This window comes from Gopherus flavomarginatus, chromosome 3 (genome assembly GCF_025201925.1).
Source record: "Gopherus flavomarginatus isolate rGopFla2 chromosome 3, rGopFla2.mat.asm, whole genome shotgun sequence".
Lineage (NCBI taxonomy): Eukaryota > Metazoa > Chordata > Testudines > Testudinidae > Gopherus > Gopherus flavomarginatus.
This window is the reverse complement of record NC_066619.1, coordinates 266,099,383-266,118,694: the sequence shown is the minus strand read 5'-3', so window position 1 is coordinate 266,118,694 and position 19,312 is coordinate 266,099,383. Positions and strand designations below refer to the sequence as shown.

General features: G+C 45.3%; 1 protein-coding gene and 1 long non-coding RNA gene across 4 annotated transcripts in view; one reads left to right on the top strand and one right to left on the bottom strand.

The window, feature by feature from the left end:
* The window catches only part of LOC127048395 (uncharacterized), a 69,244-nt gene that overhangs the window by 37,182 nt on the left and 12,750 nt on the right, over nt 1-19,312 (bottom strand). The gene's annotated exons all lie outside the window — the stretch shown is intronic.
* Nucleotides 1-19,312, top strand: part of GRK4 (G protein-coupled receptor kinase 4) — a 102,550-nt gene that overhangs the window by 73,683 nt on the left and 9,555 nt on the right. For all 3 annotated transcript variants that reach the window (XM_050947708.1, XM_050947706.1, XM_050947709.1), the window contains 2 exons: nt 3,541-3,731; nt 18,926-18,963. In XM_050947708.1, coding sequence (XP_050803665.1) covers nt 3,541-3,731; nt 18,926-18,963 — 229 coding nt within the window. The remainder of the gene's footprint in view (nt 1-3,540; nt 3,732-18,925; nt 18,964-19,312) is intronic.

The following is a 19,312-nucleotide window of genomic DNA, read 5'->3' as shown; positions in this document are numbered from 1 at the left end:
AGGCATCTAAAAGGATGTCATAAAGAGGAGGGAGAAAACTTGTTCATCTTAGCCTCTAAGGATAGAACAAGAAGCAATGGGCTTAAACTGCACCAAGGGAGGTTTAGGTTGGACGTTAGGAAAAAGTTCCTAACTGTCAGGGTGGTTAAACACTGGAATAAATTGCCTAGGGAGATTGTGGAATCTCCATCTCTGGAGATATTTAAAAGTAGGTTAGATAAATGTCTATCAGGGATGGTCTAGACAGTTATTGGTCCTGCCATGAGGGCGGGGGACTGGACTCGATGACCTCTCGAGGTCCCTTCCAGTCCTAGAAACTATGAATACAGTTCAGGTCTTCATCTTTCCTTTATTTCCATGTATTTGGGACTCCCCTTTCCCAACCTGGTCCCAGGCCATTGCTGGGACCCTGTTGCCTGCCCCTCGTATGAAAGTTAAGGGAGGCTGGGGAAAGGAGGGGGTTGTTTCCCCACTGTATCAGACTTTAGGAGCCCCAAGCTTCTTTACAGGAGACCCTCCCTTAAATCCCCTTTGGTTTATCAGCTAATTGGACACTGGACAATTGCTCTTTAATTTAGTAGACCAGGTATAATATAACGGTTGGAAACTGAAGCTAGACAACTTCAGACTAGAAATAAGGTGCACATTTTTAAGTGAGCATAATTTACTGTTAGAACAATTTACCTAGGGATGTGATAGATTCTCCATCTTTTGATAAGAATAAATGTCTTTCTAAAATATATGCCCTTTCTCAAACAGATGTTGTTGGGTTTGATACAGGAATCACAGAGAAAAATTCTGTGATGGTTTTTTTATGCCAGAGAGCAGATTAGATAATCATAATGTTCCATCTGGCTTTAATCTATTAATAATATTGACTCTCTTCCCGTTTTGTGACCAATGCTAATCCCATCTGTTCATAGTAATGAGCATATAACTAGTTTTCAAAGCAAAAATGGTCAAATTCAAAAATGAAGGCCAGTAAACTTTAAGGACTAACTCATGCATCACATAATTTGTCAACATAGAATCTGCCAAAAAATTGATAAGGGTGGCCACCATTCTGTCTGTCTCTGAGAAATAAAATATGTAATATTGAATCTCCCTACCTAGAGGGTAGTTCAGACTTCATTTCACTTAGGAGTTGCATTTGTCTAGTGGGAATAGCAGAGCACCTTAAAGACCTGTCTACATTGCAGATAAAAGGTTATAACATGACTGACTGCATTTGACTTTTGCCCCTATTTGACACCCACAGTATTAGAAATAGTGTGTATCACGTGTCAACCCTACTTACAGTCAGGGCTGGAATGGGATTATCCGGCTGCAACTTGGTTCTAACCTAGTTTTTCTGTTGCATAGATGCATCAGCCTAACCATCTGTACCTCTGTTAGCCAGTCACCTTATTGCCCAAGATTTTGTATAGGAAGATATCTCAAAGTTATTTGTTTCATGTTCAAAACAATCTTCTGTCTTGCTGCACCTTAAGGAAATAAGGAATAGCTAAGTTCCCCAAACATGCACAGACACCAACACATTGGGTATGTCTACACTAGCCACCGGATCGGCGAATGGTGATCGATCCAGCGGGGGTTGATTTTATCGCATCTAGTTTAGACACTCTCCCGTTGACTCCTGTACTCCAGCTCGGTGAGAGGTGCAGGCAGAGTCCATGGGGGAGCAGCAGCAGTCGACTTACTGTGGTGAAGACACCACGGTAAGTCGATCTAAGTACGTCGACTTCAGCTACATTATTTATGTAGCTGAAGTAGTGTAACTTAGATCGATTACGCCCCCCTCCTGCCCCAGTGTAGACCACGCCATTGTATAGCACATTGTATAGTATGAGGAATATGAATGAGACAGTTTTGATAGGAAAATTGCCACTGCCCAGGTACATTGAATAGGATCCAGTTTAAAACTGCCTTCTGCATTTTTAAATATTTCCAGTTTTGCTTCACATACAGGATATGTCTAGGCTAGAGATTTTACTGCAAGTTAATCAACTGCCAGTTAACTCAAGTTGCTTAACACCTTTGTAAATGCTAAATAAGACCCACTGAATTCTAGGGTAAGCCACAATGTTTCGTTTCCTGGAACAAACGTTTGTGATGTTAAGTCATTTAATTGCCGGTTAATTTGAATACTGCCTCAGCAAGAATTCTAGTCTATAAATAGTCACAAGGTGTCTCTCTAGTCCTACCTCTTTTCACACAATCCTGTCACAGATACTAGGCTTCCTTCTTCAGTTCTGTGATCTGGAACAGCATCCCTATATTTCTTCATCTCATCAACTTTTTATGTCTTGAAAGATCTCTGAAAGCACATAATCTCTTCTTGTTTGTGGTTCTTAGGGTATGTCTACACTGCAGTTAGACACCTGCAGCTGGCCTGTGCCAGTTGACTCAGGCTTGCAGGGCTCGAGCTGCAGGGCTGTTTCATTGTAGCGTAGACTTCTGCGTTCAGGTTGGAGCCCAGGCTCTAGGATTCTTCCCACCTTGCAGGGTCCTAGAGCCTGGGCTCCAGCCTGAACCCATAAGTCTACACTGCAATGAAACAGCCCTGCAGCGCAACCCCCATGAGCTGGAAGTTTTTAATTGCAGTGTAGACATACCTTAAGTGTCTGGGTATTGGCTTTATAACTGAGTGTTTCACTTTTATTTACCATACTGTCCATACTTCACTTCTTAGACAATGTATGGTCTGTGTTTCTGTTTGTATTGAATGTTAATCAAACATTTTGAGATGTATTTTGTATGAAGAATGCTATGCAGATTCCTGTGGCTGTTCTGATGTAGCATTTTTCCACTTTGTATTTTTATTTTGTTTGTCTCCTCCTCCCCTTATGGCTTTTTCACTTCTCTGTCTGCCCTGCTGATGCCTCATTCTGGATACTGTGCCTCTAGCCAATAAATGAGAGGAGATACTGTGCTTGGCTTCATGCAGCTCTTCATTTCACTGTTAGAGAGTGCTGTTATCAAGAAAGGAAATGACTATTGTAGTGGCTAGAGTTAGGGACTTGAAGTTGGGCATTCTGGGTTATTTATCTTGGTGTGTCATTTACTCTGTCTGACTTGGCAATTTATAGCCTCTCTGTGTGCTTCTCTAAGTCTCACTTTTTACAAACAGTGATTACGCATTTCTAAGTGTTCATGGAAAGGTACTCTGTGTGCAAGTTATTATCTTCATCCATATGGACTGAAAACGGAAGGGCGCACAGCCAATAAGAGATCCAATATCTGGGTGGTGTTTCAGGGGGCATAAGCCATTTTCCTGTACAAGTTTTCATCATTGGTATAGGTCTTGGCTGATAATCAGTTTGGACTGTTTTGCCCCAAAGTTAACAATGGTGATTGTTTGTGGGTTTTCCCCGTACTCTCTGGGAAATTAAAATAGCTGGTTATCCAAAACATAACTTTAGCAGAGTTTACCTATTGCTTAACTGGCTGATTTATAAAAGTACTATCTACTGACTGAATTAGAAAGAAGGGATGAAATTGGGGGTCATGAATGAACCAACAAGTATTTTTTGTCTTTAGGTTAGTTTATCCTACACCTATGAGACTAAAGATGCCCTATGTTTAGTATTAACCATTATGAATGGAGGGGATTTGAAGTTTCACATTTACAACATGGGAAATCCTGGCTTTGATGAAGAAAGGGCTGTTTTCTATGCTGCAGAGCTCTGCTGCGGCTTGGAGGACTTACACAGAGAGAGAATTGTTTACAGGTAAGTATTAACTGCAATAATGTATGCCTTGAAACTTGTCAACTCTGCATGTTTGCATATAGGATTAAATTGACTTTTCTTGCTTCAAAGCTGTTAGGTTATTTTGTATACCTATTTCTGTGTGCTAATGATCTATTAGTTCCATTGAATTGTGTGGTGGTGGTTTTTTTTTTTTTTTCTTCTCACTGTAAATCGGAAATGCTGTTTCCTAGTCCCTGTTCTGTTAAAATTCTTATCCAAAAAGTCTGTATAAACTTAAAATAAGCATCAATCCATGGTTGACTATAAAATAACAGAAGAATTCTCCCTCGAAAATGTTGAGTGTCAGGGACATAGCAATATTCAGATGTGGACAGAGGAGATCTCTGCAAGGACAAATTAAATGGTGGGGAATGCTGTACAATGAGGGAATGCCCCTTGCTATGGCACCTATAATCCATGGCAGCCTCCTTAGCCCAGGCTCTGTCTCACACAAGACATTTTTTAGAAAATTAACTGAACCATCAAGATGTGCACATACCATAACTGAATAACCATGTGACTTTATTGCTATGGTCTGCATCCGTCATTAACCTCTACTGTACATTAAATGCACTGCAATGAGTGAGGATCAACTCAATTGTAAACACTTTGGGTCAAGGATCTTGCCTTTTTGTTTGTTCTGTAAAACACCTAGTATAACCTAGGCTTGTGACGTGTGCATAAAATTATAAAAAATTGGGGAAGACATTGAGACATGCAAAGGTCAAATTACTGCCCAAGGTATTACAGGAAATCAATGGCAGAGTCAGAGATAAAGTCCAGGTCTTTCAGACTTGTGGCTTCAATACAAAATCATCCTTCTTCTCTTAATCTTATTTTTCTTTTGAAAGTACTTCAATTTTCTTTCTTTAATCGTATATAACTATTGATGTTTCTTCCATACTGGGTTAGTAGTTAATCATAACAATAATGAACAGGCTTTTCTACTGTCTATATCTGTATTAGTATGTTTCTCAGTTAATTAAGAAGCAATATGCCAATTATTCATAAACAGCATTTGATCCCTTTTCCTTTTTTAAATGGTTTGGGTGAAATGAGCGTTTATAGAAGTGGATGACAGTTGCGGTAGCTTTCACTAGTTGCTGAGCAAGTTTTAAATTAAATGGTAATAAGTCACCAAGACCAAATTGTATTCTCCGAAGAGTTTTGAAGGAACTCATGTATGTAATCGAAGAACTACTAACTGTGGTATGTACCCTATTACTTATATTGGCTTTCTGTACCAGATGACTGGAGGGTAACTAATGTAACACTGATTTTTTTTTTAAAAGGTTTGAGATGCAGTCCTGGCAATTACAGGCTGGTAAACCTAACTTCATTGCCAGACAAATTGGTTGAAATGATAGTAAGGAAAAGAATTATCAGACACATATTAACATGATATTTTGTGGAAGAGGCATGTAAAGAGAAATCATGCCTCACAAGTTTACTAGAATTCTTTCAGGGTATCAATAAACATGTGGACAGGGTGATCCAGTTGATATAGTGTAATTGGACTTTCAGAAAGCCTGTGACAAGGTCCCACATCAAAGGCTCTTAAGCAAAATAAGCAATCATGGATAAAAGGAAAGGTTCTCTCATGGATCAGTAACTGATTAAAAGTTAGGGTTAAAACAAATGTTTGGTTAAAATGAAGGAATAATTGGTCAGTTTTCACAATGGAGATTGGTAAATAGCAGGATGCCCCAAGGATCTGTACTGGAACCAGGGCTGTTCGACGTATTCATAAATGATCTGGAAAAAGGGGTAAACAGTGAGGTGGCAAATTTGCAGATGATACCAAATTACTCAAGACTGGTCAGCTTTGAGTGAACTAAGAGTTACAATAAGATCTCACAAAACTGGGTGACTGGGCAACAAAATGGCAGATGAAATTCAATGTTGATAAATGCAAAGTAATGCACATTGGAAAACATAATCCCAACTATATATACAAAGTGATGGGGTATAAATTATGTTACTGCTCAAGAAAGGGATCTTGGAGTCATTGTGGATAGTTCTCTGAAAACATCTGCCCTATGTGCTGCAGCAGTCAAGAAAAAGTGAACAGAATGTTAGGAACCATTAGGAAAAGGATAGATAATAAGACTGAAAATATCATAATGCCACTATATAAATCTATAGTATGCCCATACCTTGAATACTGCATACAGTTCTGGTCCCCTCATCTCAAAAAAGATACATTAGAAATGGAAAAAGTACACAGAGAGGCAACAAAAATGATTAGGAGTTTGGATCAACTTCCATATCAGGAGAGATAAAGACTTGGACTGTTGATTATTTATTTGGGGATTGGTCCTGCTTTGAGCAGGGGGTTGGACTAGATGACCTCCTAAAGTGCCTTTCAGCCCTGATATTCTATGATTCTATGTTTAGTTTAGAAAAGAAATGACTAAAGGGGATATGGTAGAGGCCCATAAAATCATCAGTGATGTGGAGAAAGTGAATAACATAACACAAGAACCAGGGTCACCTAATAAAATTAATAGACAGCAGGTTTAAAAGAAACAAAATGAAATACTTCACACAACGCACAGGCAACCCATGGAACTCATTGCTGGGGATGTTGCGAAGGTCAAAAGTATAACAGAGTTGAAAAAGAAAGGTCCATCAATGGCTGTTAGCCAAGATGGTCAGGGATGCAACCCCATGCTCTTGATGTCCCTACATTTTTGACTGCCAGAATCTGGGACTGAAAGACAGAGATCACTCTATAAATTGAAGGAACTCATGTATGTAATCGAAGAACTACTAACTGTGATATGTACCCTATTCTGTTCATTCCCTCTGAAGCTTTTATTACTGGCAACTGTCAGAAAGGAGGATACTAAACTAGATGAAGTAATGGCCTGACCCAGTAAGGCTGTTCTGATGTCCTTTTCCACCCAAATCTGCAGGTACATATTAATCCTAATCTGCAGCACTCTTTGAGTCATAGATCGGGCACTGTTAATTGTGCCAAATTGTGTAGTGGTTTCTGAGATGACCATAAGAAGTGAGCTAGACTGAGACTGCCAAACACATTTCTGTGGTGCTGCCACCTCAACAAGACCTGTGGCTGGATCCTTTAACTTAGGGCTAAATAAAAAGCTGTGGAGACTTGTTTGAACCTAGTTTGTTAAATATTAAAATAACCTAAAAGAGATTGAGCCCTACCTGCTTGTTGGATTCCAGTTTATTTTCTGTTAAAATTCTAGAATCTTGTATGTTCTTGCTTGAGTCTGAGCCCTCTCCTTATGCAATTTAATAAATGATGAGATACAAATTGATGAACTAAGTGCGTCTTAGAGACATCAATCTCACAAAGCTGCCTGAAATTCAAGAACTCTCTCATTCTTGTGCAGTATCTCCAGAATATCACTGCAAATAACCCAGGATAAAGTTACATCCCGGTCAGAAACCAAAACTATTCTGTTATTGCTTTCTGCATTTCTTCATACATAAGGGGACCAATGAGCAGAGATAAGTACACATCCATATATTGGATAATTTGCACACATTCTGGAAAAAGACTTATGTTTAGTCCTAATACTTATACCATCTATGCAACACAATGTAAGACTTTTGTAAAGCAGTCCCTGCCCAATATGTAAATGGTCAACAGAGTAGGCATTTGGAAATCAAGTCTGAGATTCAAGTGATCCCTGAGGAATAAAAATAGAAAATATCTGGATGATATTATGGCTGCTGTGTGGACTCTGTCAAATCTCTCTCTCCCTCTTCAATGTAAAATGGTCAGTTTCATCTAAAGCAGAAAGATGTTTTTTGTTTTGATACACTGTATCTGTCAGGGAAGAACCTACCACTAAAAAATGTTAATTGATTAGTGTTTTCAAATGGTTTTCTTTATAGAATCAGGAATATAGTAATTGTAATATCTGATTATAGAAATCATGTAGAAAAATAATCAGTTTACACAGTCATGTTCAGAACGTAAGTCACTTGCATTTTGTGGTGATTAAAATCCTGTGTTAATTCTTAAGCTTTCTGATTTCTTAATAGGAATGTATCTATGTGGAAATGGTGAAGCCTAAACCTTAAGGCAGTCAGTTTGAAGAAATTTATACAGATAGTTTGACTTCCTCCACATAGGATTTGGTGGACAAATCCATAATCCTCCTAATGCAACTTGATTTGGTTTTCAGTGGAGTCCAGTTTGTTCTTCTTCGAGTGATTGCTCACATCCATTCCAGTTAGGTGTGCACGCCGCGCATGCACGTTCGTCGGAAACTTTTTACCCTAGCAACTCCAGTGGGCCGGCAGGTCGCCCCCTGGAGTGGCGCCGCCATGGCGCCCAATATATATCCCTGCCGGCCCACCCGCTCCTCAGTTCCTTCTTACTGCCGTGTCGGTCGTTGGAACTGTGGAGCGCGGCATAGCTGTCCTCCACGTCCCTAGCTCTCCTTGTTATCTATCGTTTATCTCTAGCACTATTGTAGTTGTTAATTAGATTGTTAAGTGTAGATAGTAGTAGTTAAGTTAAGTAGTTTGTAAATAGTTCTTCGCCGGGGGCTTAGCCCTTTCCGGCACCCGGCACCAGGCTCATGCCTGGTTCGCCGGGCTTCAAGCAGTGTGCGGCCTGCAAGAAGCCCATGCCTACCAGCGATCCCCACGACGCGTGCCTGAAGTGCCTGGGGGAATCGCACAGATCCGACAAGTGCCGCATCTGCAAGGCTTTTAAGCCAAGGACAAAGAAGGAGAGGGATCAAAGGCTCCGGACTCTCCTTATGGAGGCGGCACTTGACCCGGCGGCTTCGCAGGCCGTGATCTCGGCGCCGGCACCGGATCGCACCGGCACCGAGAAGACTCCCCGGCACCGACCTTCTCCGGCACCGGGGACAGAGCCTAGGCCGTCGAAGTCTATTACTCCGGCCAGGCAGACCCGACTGGAGCGCCCGGCCTCAACATCGGCCGCGGCGCCGCCGGCACCGTCGACTCCGGGCCCGGCGGGTCCGTCGAGTCCGGTGCCGCCAAGCTCCCCCATGACATCTGGGGTTGAGATAGTGGTGCCATCCACACCGGAGACCTTCGCCTCGGCACGGGACCTCATAGCCATGACTGAGCCCACTCAGCTGCCACCCCCCGGTACCTCCGGTGCGGGTCGTGTCCAGAGGCAAGCCTACGATGTCGGCACCGTCTCGGGACTCACGTTCTCGATCCAGGTCCCGACGTCACGGTCGCTCCAGATCCCGCCGCCGCTCGCAGTCCCGGCACCGCTCCCCTCAGCGGTACCGGTCGCACTTGCGGCGCCGGTCGACATCAAGACGATCGCGGTCGGACTCCAGCCGCCGATACCGGCACCGCGATTCCAGGAGCCGATCCAGACATTACTCGCCGCACCGGTCGACCTCCCGGCACCGAGCTGGTGGCAGGTCCCGGTCCCGGTCGACCTCCCGGCACCGAGCTGGTGGCAGGTCCCGATCCCGGCACCGAAGCGGCGCCCGGTACCGGTCCAGATCCCGGCACCGTGACAGAACCCGGTCCCGGTCCCGGCACCGATATGACTCCCGGCACCAGTCCCCGGCACCGAGACGATCGTCCGTGCCGGCCCGCGCAGACCCTTACCATCCAGGGTCCGCCCCGCCATGGCCCTCTAGGCAGCCGTCCGTATCTTCGCAAACGGACAGCGGGTATGCGCTGGGCACCGACCGGCAGGCGGCGCTGTTCAGCGATCCGCCACAGCAGGACCAAGGCCCGCAACAATGGGGATTCTGGACACCCTGGGCATACCATCAGGCCCAGGGCCCCCAACAGCTCCCTGCTAGGCCGGCGACTGCGGAGCGCAGGGCACCTGAAGCCTCGTTGTCTCGCCCCCCTCCCTCCCCGGATGGGGAGGAAGGGTCCAAGCATCAAGACTCCGCTTTGGCTCCTGAGGCAGAGGCGAGGGCCGAAGGAGACCCGCCGTTAGACACTCTCTTGCCGGGGGTCTCCTCATCCTCCTCCCCGGATGAAGCGGTGGCTGGTACCTCCTCCTACAGCCCCCCCCCGCTGGACCTCAGGGCGCACCAAGACCTCCTCAGGCGAGTAGCTCAAAATCTGAGTCTGCAAGCCGAGGAGGTCTCGGAGATAGAGGATCCAATTGTTACCATCCTCTCGGCAGACGCTCCCACCAGAGTCGCCCTACCATTCATACGAACCATCCAGGCCAACGCCAACACCATCTGGCAGTCTCCGGCCTCCATTCCTCCTACTGCGAAGGGCGTCGAGAGGAAGTACATGGCTCCTTCTAAGGGCTACGAGTACCTCCATGTGCACCCGACTCCGTGTTCCCTGGTGGTTCAATCAGTGAACGATAAGGAGCGTCACGGCCAGGAGGCTCCAGCCCCCAAATCCAGGGAGGCCAGGCGGATGGACCTCCTCGGCCGTAAGGTGTACTCGGCTGGGGCGCTGCAGCTCAGGGTCTCCAACCAGCAAGTCCTGCTGAGCAGATACGCCTTCAACTCCTGGGTGGCAGCAGACAAATTCAAGGAGCTGCTGCCACAAGATGCTCGCCAAGAGTTTACGGCCATCTTGGAGGAAGGCAAGAAGGTCGCACGCACGTCCTTGCAAGCCTCTTTGGACGCTGCAGACTCGGCTGCCCGTACCCTCGCGTCGGGCGTAACAATGCGTCGCATCTCCTGGCTGCAGGTTTCTGGCCTTCCGCCGGAGCTCCAGCACACTATACAGGACCTTCCTTTCGAAGGCCAGGGCTTGTTCTCGGAAAAGACAGACCCCAGACTCAAGAGTCTGAAAGACAACCGAGTCATCATGCGGTCACTCGGGATGCACACACCCGTGACGCAACGCAGATCCTTCCGGCCGCAGCAACAACAACAGCGCAGGCCGTATTCCCAGTTCCGCCAGCGGCAGGACCTTAACAGGCGCCGCGGCAGGAACGGAAGGCGCAGGCACTCGGGGAACCAAGGGGGGCAGAACCAAGGCTCCTCTAAGCCCCCGCCTGGACCTAAGCCTTCATTTTGAAGGTGCGCCCGAGGGCGCAGTAACAGTTTCCCCAATGGATCCTTCCCCCCCGTTTTCCAACCGCCTTTCGTTTTTCCTCCCAGCGTGGTCCCTAATAACATCAGACCGCTGGGTCTTAAGCACGGTGCAGTCGGGATACCGCCTGCAGTTTGTTTCATTTCCTCCTTCCCGCCCCCCTTCCTCGTCCCTCTTCAGGGACCCCTCTCACGAGCAATTCCTTCGACAGGAGGTGCAGACGCTCCTCGGCAAAGGAGCTATAGAGGCGGTGCCGGAGAACGAGAAAGGCAAGGGGTTTTATTCCCGCTACTTTCTGATCCCCAAGGCCAAGGGGGGCCTCAGGCCTATCCTCGACCTGCGAGAGCTCAACAAGTACCTGGTGAAGTTGAAGTTCCGCATGGTATCCCTGGGGACCATTATCCCATCCCTGGATCCGGGAGACTGGTACGCCGCCCTCGACATGCAGGACGCGTATTTTCACATTGCCATCTGGCCACGTCACAGACGTTTCCTTCGCTTCGTTGTGGGGCCTCTTCATTATCAATTTGCAGTCCTCCCATTTGGCCTGTCCACGGCCCCGAGGGTGTTTACGAAATGCATGGCAGTTGTTGTGGCGCAGCTTCGGCGCAGTCGTATCCACGTGTTTCCGTATCTGGACGATTGGTTGATTCGGGGCACGTCGGAACAACAAGTCTGCAGCCATGTCCGCGTGATCACCGACATGTTCGCCACTCTGGGCCTCTTGGTAAACACGGACAAGTCCACCCTGGTTCCCACACAAAGGGTGGAATTCATCGGGGCCGTCCTGGACGCCACTGTGGGCAGGGCCTTGCTGCCATTGCAGCGGTTCCAGGCCTTGTCGGCGATCGTGCAACGGCTGCGGACAGCCCCCTTAACGTCAGTGCGGACATGTCTAACCCTGTTAGGCCACATGGCGGCTTGTACCTTTGTGACCGATTACGCTCGGCTCCGCATGAGGCCCCTCCAGTTGTGGCTCATCAGTCATTACAGGCCGACAAGACAGCCGCTAGATATGTTAATCACAATCCCCCAGAGGGTATTAGATTCCCTCGGCTGGTGGCTAGACCAGTCAGTGTTATGTGCGGGTCTTCCCTTCCACCCACCTCAGCCCTCGGTGTCCCTAACAACGGATGCCTCGGATCTCGGCTGGGGGGCCCACCTAGGGACCCTGAGGACGCAGGGCCTGTGGTCCCAGGAGGAGGTGGGGCTACACATCAACATGCGGGAGTTGAGAGCGGTCCGTCTTGCTTGTCAAACGTTCTGTCATCAGCTTCAGGGTCGCTGTGTCGCGGTGTTCACCGACAACACGACGACCATGTATTATATCAACAAGCAGGGCGGCACCAGATCCTCCTCCCTGTGCCACGAGGCGATACGACTCTGGGACTTTTGTGTAGCCCACTCCATTCACCTCATGGCTTCCTTCCTCCCCGGAGTACGGAACACGCTGGCGGATCGATTGAGCAGATCCTTCCTGTCACACGAGTGGTCCCTTCGCCCAGACGTCGCCCTCTCCATCTTCCGGAGGTGGGGTTATCCCCGGGTGGACCTCTTCGCATCCAAGGGGAACAGGAAGTGCCAAGCGTTCTGCTCCTTTCAGGGCAGGGAGCCCGGGTCGATAGCGGATGCCTTCCTCATCCAGTGGTCGACCCACCTGTACTATGCGTTTCCCCCATTCCCTCTGGTCCACAGGGTCCTTATGAAGGTGCACAGGGACAGGGCTCATGTGATCATGGTAGCCCCGGCATGGCCCAGACAGCACTGGTACCCCATGCTGCTGGACCTGACCATAGCCGACCCAGTTCCCCTGCCCCTTCATCCGGACCTGATTACCCAGGAGCACGGGACCCTCTGTCACCCGGACCTGCAGTCGCTGCACCTAGCGGCGTGGCTCCTGCGTGGCTGACTGGCTCTGAGCTGCGCTGTTCCACGCCGGTGAGGGAGGTGCTCTTGGGCAGCAGGAAGCCGTCCACAAGAGCGACATATTTGGCCAAATGGAAACGCTTCTCCTGTTGGTGCGTGGAGAGAAATCTCCGCCCTTTGGACGTTTCGGTAGCCGACATCTTAGACTACATTTGGTCCCTCAAAGGGCAAGGTCTGGCCATATCGTCGTTGCGAGTCCACCTAGCAGCTATCTCCACCTTTCACCCGGGTGCGGATGGTCGCTCTGTTTTTTTCTCACCCGACGGTGTCTAGATTCCTTAAGGGGCTGGAACGTTTATACCCTAACGTCCGTCCCCCTGCTCCAACCTGGGATCTTAACCTGGTGTTGTCCCGGCTCATGGGGCCCCCCTTTGAGCCGTTAGCTACTTGCTCCCTGCTTTACCTCTCTTGGAAGACGGCCTTTCTAGTAGCTATCACCTCAGCTAGAAGGGTGTCGGAACTCCGGGCTCTTGTGGTAGACCCCCCATATACGGTCTTCCACAAAGACAAGGTGCAGCTGAGACCACACCCTGCTTTTCTCCCCAAGGTGGTCTCAGCCTTCCACGTCAACCAAGAGATATTCCTCCCGGTTTTTTTCCCGAAACCTCACTCCTCAGGCAGGGAGCAGCAGCTCCACTCACTTGATGTCCGTAGGGCTCTCGCGTTCTACGTGGAGAGGACCAAGCCCTTCCGCAAATCCCCCCAGCTTTTCGTGGCAGTAGCGGACCGCATGAAAGGGCTTCCTATCTCCTCCCAGAGGTTATCCTCTTGGGTAACGTCCTGCATCAGGACCTGCTATGACTTGGCCCATGTCCCTACGGGCCGTGTGACTGCGCATTCTACCAGGGCGCAGGCGTCGTCGCTGGCTTTCCTCGCCCGTGTGCCCATCCAGGAAATCTGTCGGGCAGCGACCTGGTCATCGGTCCACACCTTTGCTTCCCACTACGCCCTGGTCCAGCAGTCAAGAGACGACGCGGCCTTCGGAACTGCAGTGCTCCATGCCGCGACTTCTCACTCCGACCCCACCGCCTAGGTATGGCTTGGGATTCACCTAACTGGAATGGATGTGAGCAATCACTCGAAGAAGAAAAGACGGTTACTCACCTTTGTAACTGTTGTTCTTCGAGATGTGTTGCTCACATCCATTCCACACCCGCCCTCCTTCCCCACTGTCGGAGTAGCCGGCAAGAAGGAACCGAGGAGCGGGTGGGCCGGCAGGGATATATATTGGGCGCCATGGCGGCGCCACTCCAGGGGGCGACCTGCCGGCCCACTGGAGTTGCTAGGATAAAAAGTTTCCGACGAACGTGCACGCGCGGCGCGCACACCTAACTGGAATGGATGTGAGCAACACATCTCGAAGAACAACAGTTACAAAGGTGAGTAACCGTCTTTTTTTTACAAATTTGTTTTCTTCTCTAACTGCAATAATTAACATGCTCTACCTCTCTACACTTTCCTACAGCACAGAAGGTTCTCTATTGCTGTTAGCTTTTAAAGCTTTTTGAATAATATCTGAGAGTTGATCTGTTGGATTATCATTATGTTGATGTAACTCCAACATGTTTTGAAAGAGGCTTTCATTTTCCTTAGGCCAAGTTCAGAGGGAAAGTTTGAATGGTGACACAACTTTCTTACATATTTGGACTTAAAATCTTCTGCTTACATTGATTATTATACACAAAGACATCAGTAGTCCAATTTCATAAAATCTATTTCTTAATGCTTTTTTCTGCCTTAAAGATCCCACAACTCTTTACAAACCATGATCCCGACCCTAAAAGAAATTGAGTACCTTCAACTGCCATGGATTTAATTGGTAGTTCAGGATGCTCAACACCTTGTAGAATTGAACCATTAATTCATAAATATTTTACTTCACTCATTTGTCATCTGGCATTGTGCTGACCATTTGAGAGAGCTTGAATCTTCTTGTGTATTGCCACTCTGTACAAGTGAGTAATTCCTGAAATGAATCAAATTGAAATCAGTAGCATTGCCTTGTTTAGGAATACATACATAAATTGAAAAAAATCATCCTCTTTTTACATAGTGGACTGTGTCCACTTTATTGAAATAATCTGTCACAAGAATTTCCCAGTGGTGGTTTATACTTGATTGGGACAGGAGGAATGTTCATCAATAGATTTATTAAACAGTGTGCGCCTCCTTTAGCCTCTTGGAAAGCATTGTGGAGGCCATTAACTATTAACTTCAGCTCCATTCTTAACACAGAATAAAACCGCAACATTTTTCACTTTAAAAACTTTTCAAGAACTGATCTTGAAAACTGGAACAGGATCAAGACTGTAATCTCTTTGGGACAGGGATTGTCATTTTGTTCTGTGTTCCTACAGTGCCTAGCACAATGGGGCCTGATCCATGAGTGGGACTCCTAGGCACTCCAATAATACGAATAATAGTAATGTTATGTAATAGTCCAGACTGGTTTTATTGCTGTTTATCTAGTATAATTCTCTCAGGCCTGATTTTCCAGAGCACGTGAACTCTTGTAGCGTCTGTTCACTTTAAATGGAGTTCAGTGAGGGTGCTCAACACTCTTAAAATTGAGTTCCTCAGTGCAGATGGGCCCATAGTGTGCAGTGAAAACTGAACTGATCTTAACACATTTTACTTAAACAGAATTGCTCTCAGATCCATACAGCAACTTGCAGTGCCAAAATTTCATTGTTGTATGTCCAGAGTCAATGTCTACACACCTCTGGGAATGATTTTAATTTCAGTTGCTATTGCAGTTCCTTCAGGAGGAGCCGAAAACATTGTGGTGGTCTGTTAGTTTCTTAATCTCTAAAGTAGCAGGATTAACTTGAACCAATATAACTTTCTTTATTAGGACACCTTGCTCATCACCAATGACAGAGTGATTTTTTTTTTTTGACTGAAAGTCATTTTTTTTGGGGTTTTTTTGTTTTGGAAAAAAAAAATGCAGATTCACTAACACTGAAACACAGCAAATTTGTGTTGACTTAATCCAGTTGTTTTCATTTCAACATTTCCAAGTGAACACTTCAATTTCTTTTATTCAATTTCCAAATAACTTTATATTTTAAAATAAAATATGTTAAATGATCAAAATTGAAATGTTTTGTTTGGCCTGGATCTTATGGAAGAGAGGGTTACAACTTTTCTCCCTTTCTCTCCTACTGTCCCTCTCCTGGTGCAGCATAGTAGGGTTATGAGCGTCTTTGAAGTAGGATTATGTGCCTGGGAAGGAGCAGGGAGAGAGCTTTTATAAACAAGACCAGGAAGCTGCACTAGACCTCAGAGTCCAGGTTTTCAAGAGTATCTGTCTGTCATGCTCATGGAAGAGGAAGGAAACATGGCAGTACGTGACCAGCCTGTTGGTAGCTGGTCCCTGCACTTGATAACCTAGTGTCCAGCCTTGCTGGCTAGCAGCTCCTGCAGTTGGCCAGAGTCTTCAAGGGGTTACAAAAACTGGGACAGAACACTGTTTTGAAAAACATACATGCACAGGCCCTGAAAAGGACATTCCTGGTTTTCCAGGACATGGGATCACTCTGTACATGTATTACAGCAAAGGAGGGACTGAAAACTGCTTTTAGTGATGCTTATATCCTTATCATGTGTCTCATGCTAGTTCTGTCTGTTCTTTGCATATCACTAAATCACTGAAATGTGCCCTCATTAAGCATGAACATTAACAATATTCTGTACTTACAGCACCTTTCATCTAGGGATTTTAATACACTTCTCAAACATTAAGGTGCAGCTGGGTTTCTGTGTAGTCTTATGATGGTTTGGGTTTTTATGTGTGTGCTTCCATGTAGAACATGATGGCCACAGAATCAGCCCTTGTCTAATTTCTAATATTTATTTTTTTTTAAATCCAGTTTTAGTACTATGCCTTTTTCAATCTTTTCACATTTCCCTGGCTTCAGAAAAAAGTCCAGTCGTGATGCCTCCATTCCAAATATTAAAGTTGCCTACCGGGGCCCTGATCCTGTATTGTGGTCCATTCAAGTACAATGTTACATACTTAGGGATCACAATGCAGGACTGGGGTCTGAGTTTCCAGCAAGGATGGTGACTGTAGCCACTGCAGAAAGAAAAAGCTGCTGCCTCAAATAACAGCAGCCTAAGAAGAAAAAGCACTGTCAGACCAAGGGACCATTGACAGTTCCAAAGTCCAATATGTTGCAAACCACCAGGCCTGGAAACTAATCTTAGACACCATTTAACTGCTGGATTGTAACTCCAGTAGTTCTTGAGCTAATGACTATCAAAATCAGGCCAGATATTAATTACTGTCCCCATTAAGCAACAGTCATTGCTATTAAGTATGGTTAGGTTTTAATCAGTTCTCTGGGAGTTGTCCCAATTAGGGAGGGAGTATTGTGTTTAGAATTTACATGCCATAGTTTACCCAAACAGATCTGAATTCTTAAAGTGGATTTGATTTTTCAGCTTAAAGTTTATGCAGTCTTTTAAAATATTCTTATTTCCACTACCTTCTGACCACCATTATCTTTGTAGTCTCTTAAATCCCTGGTTTTCAACTCTTTTTTCATTTGCGGACCCCTAAAAAAATTCCAAATTGAGGACCCCTGTGGGTCTTAGACTTAAAACTGACTGAACCAAATGTAATTATAAATGTTGCATGTGCTAGGCATGGCATTTGACACAGTGTGAGAAAAGGCACTAAACTGTGGGTTTCTGTCGTAAGGACAACACTTCTGGGTTTTGACAGGGGAAACTCACATACTTTTGATTGATCAGAAAAATGGAATATCTTTTCTGGAATTTGAAACTTTATTTTCACCGTTACCTTTCACGGATGCCTTAGACATCGTCTCTGGAGCCCCAGGTGTTCACGGACCATAGGCTGAAAACCATAGTTTTAAATCACATAGTTTTAATCCTTTGCCATGTGTTTGTTTTGAATCTTTATTTGCTTGGAGAAAAATATTGCACTGAATACACTATTTTGTTGATCTCCTAAATAGTATATTTGACAATGTAGAAAACACCAATTTTCAGAATGGAGAGGGGTAACTAGTGGTGTTCCCCAAGGGTCAGTTCTAGGACCATTCCTATTCAACTTATTCATAAATGATTTGGAGAAAGGGGTAAACAGTGAGGTGGCAAAATTTGCAGACAATACTAAACTACTCAAGATAGTTAAGACCAGACTGTAAAGAACTTCAAAAAGATCTCACAAAACTAAGTGATTGGGCAACAAAATGACAAATGAAATGTAATGTAGATAAATGTGTAAAGTAATGCACACTGGAAAAAATAACCCCAACTATACATACAATATGATCGGGGCTAATTTAGCTACAACTAATCAGGAAAGAGATGTTGGAGTCATCGTTGATAGTTCTCTGAAGACAGCCACTCCGTGTGCAGCGGCAGTCAAAAAAACAAACAGGATGTTAGGAATCATTAAAAAAGGGATAGAGAATAAGATGGAGAATATCTTATTGCCCTTATATAAATCCATGGTACTCCCAGATCTTGAATACTGCGTATAGATGTGATCTCCTCAACTCAAGAAAGATACACTGGCATTAGAAAAGGTTCAGAGAAGGGCAACTAAAATGATTAGGGGTTTGGAACGGGTCCCATATGAGGAGAGATTAAAGAGGCTAGGACTTTTCAGCTTGGAAAAGAGGAGACTAGGGTGGATATGATAGAGAGATATAAAATCATGGGTGGTGTGGAGAAAGTGAATAAGGAAAAGTTATGTACTTGTTCCCATAATATAAGAACTAGGGGCCACCAAATGAAATTAATGGGCAGCAGGTTTAAAACAAATAAAAGGAAATTCTTCTTCACACAGCACACAGTCAACCTGTGGAACTCCTTTCCTGAGGAGGTTGTAAAGGCTAGAACTATAACAGAGTTTAAAAGAGAACTACATAAATTCCTAAAATCTTTGTGTATGGGTTTAGATTTCCCCCCATCCCCCGAAGTCAACATTTTCCAGGGAAATTTTGTTTTGGATTCATCAGTCTTCTGCAGGGAGGGAAGGGGGTCAGTTTGACAATTTCTACTGTAAAACTTCTTAATCTATAGTTCATCAGGTTGTTGTTTAAATATGTATTATAAATGATAAAGTTGCAAAACTTGAGGTTCTTATAGTCTCTTCACACTTAAGTCACGCTTTTCTAAGAAAAGCAATTTTGTGGTTTCTGCAAAACCCACACTTGATAGTGGCTATAATTTTCCCTTTTAGATAACTGGCTTTTGTTTTGTTTACTTTGTAGAGACTTGAAGCCTGAGAATATTCTCCTTGATGACTGTGGTAAATAAACATAAATTTCTTGGCACGTACACTAAAAATGTATACATGTATTCTGAATACAGTGCAAAGATATTTAAGGTGGTTTAGCAATTTTGCTACAATACTAGAAACATAATTAATAAAATATTAGCATGCAAGTGTGCTTCTATGAGTGGAAAAAAGATTGGCTGTTCTTACTTTTGGTAAAGCAATAGAACACACTGCAATTTCATTCCTTGATTCTTTGAGACAGCTTTTAGCACTGGATCTAATGTGGCCATTTGAGGTCTTCACTGGGTTGACTGGAAGACAATTTTACCTGAATTCTGCAAACAAGAATTCATACAGGCATGCACAGTAGTACAGAATT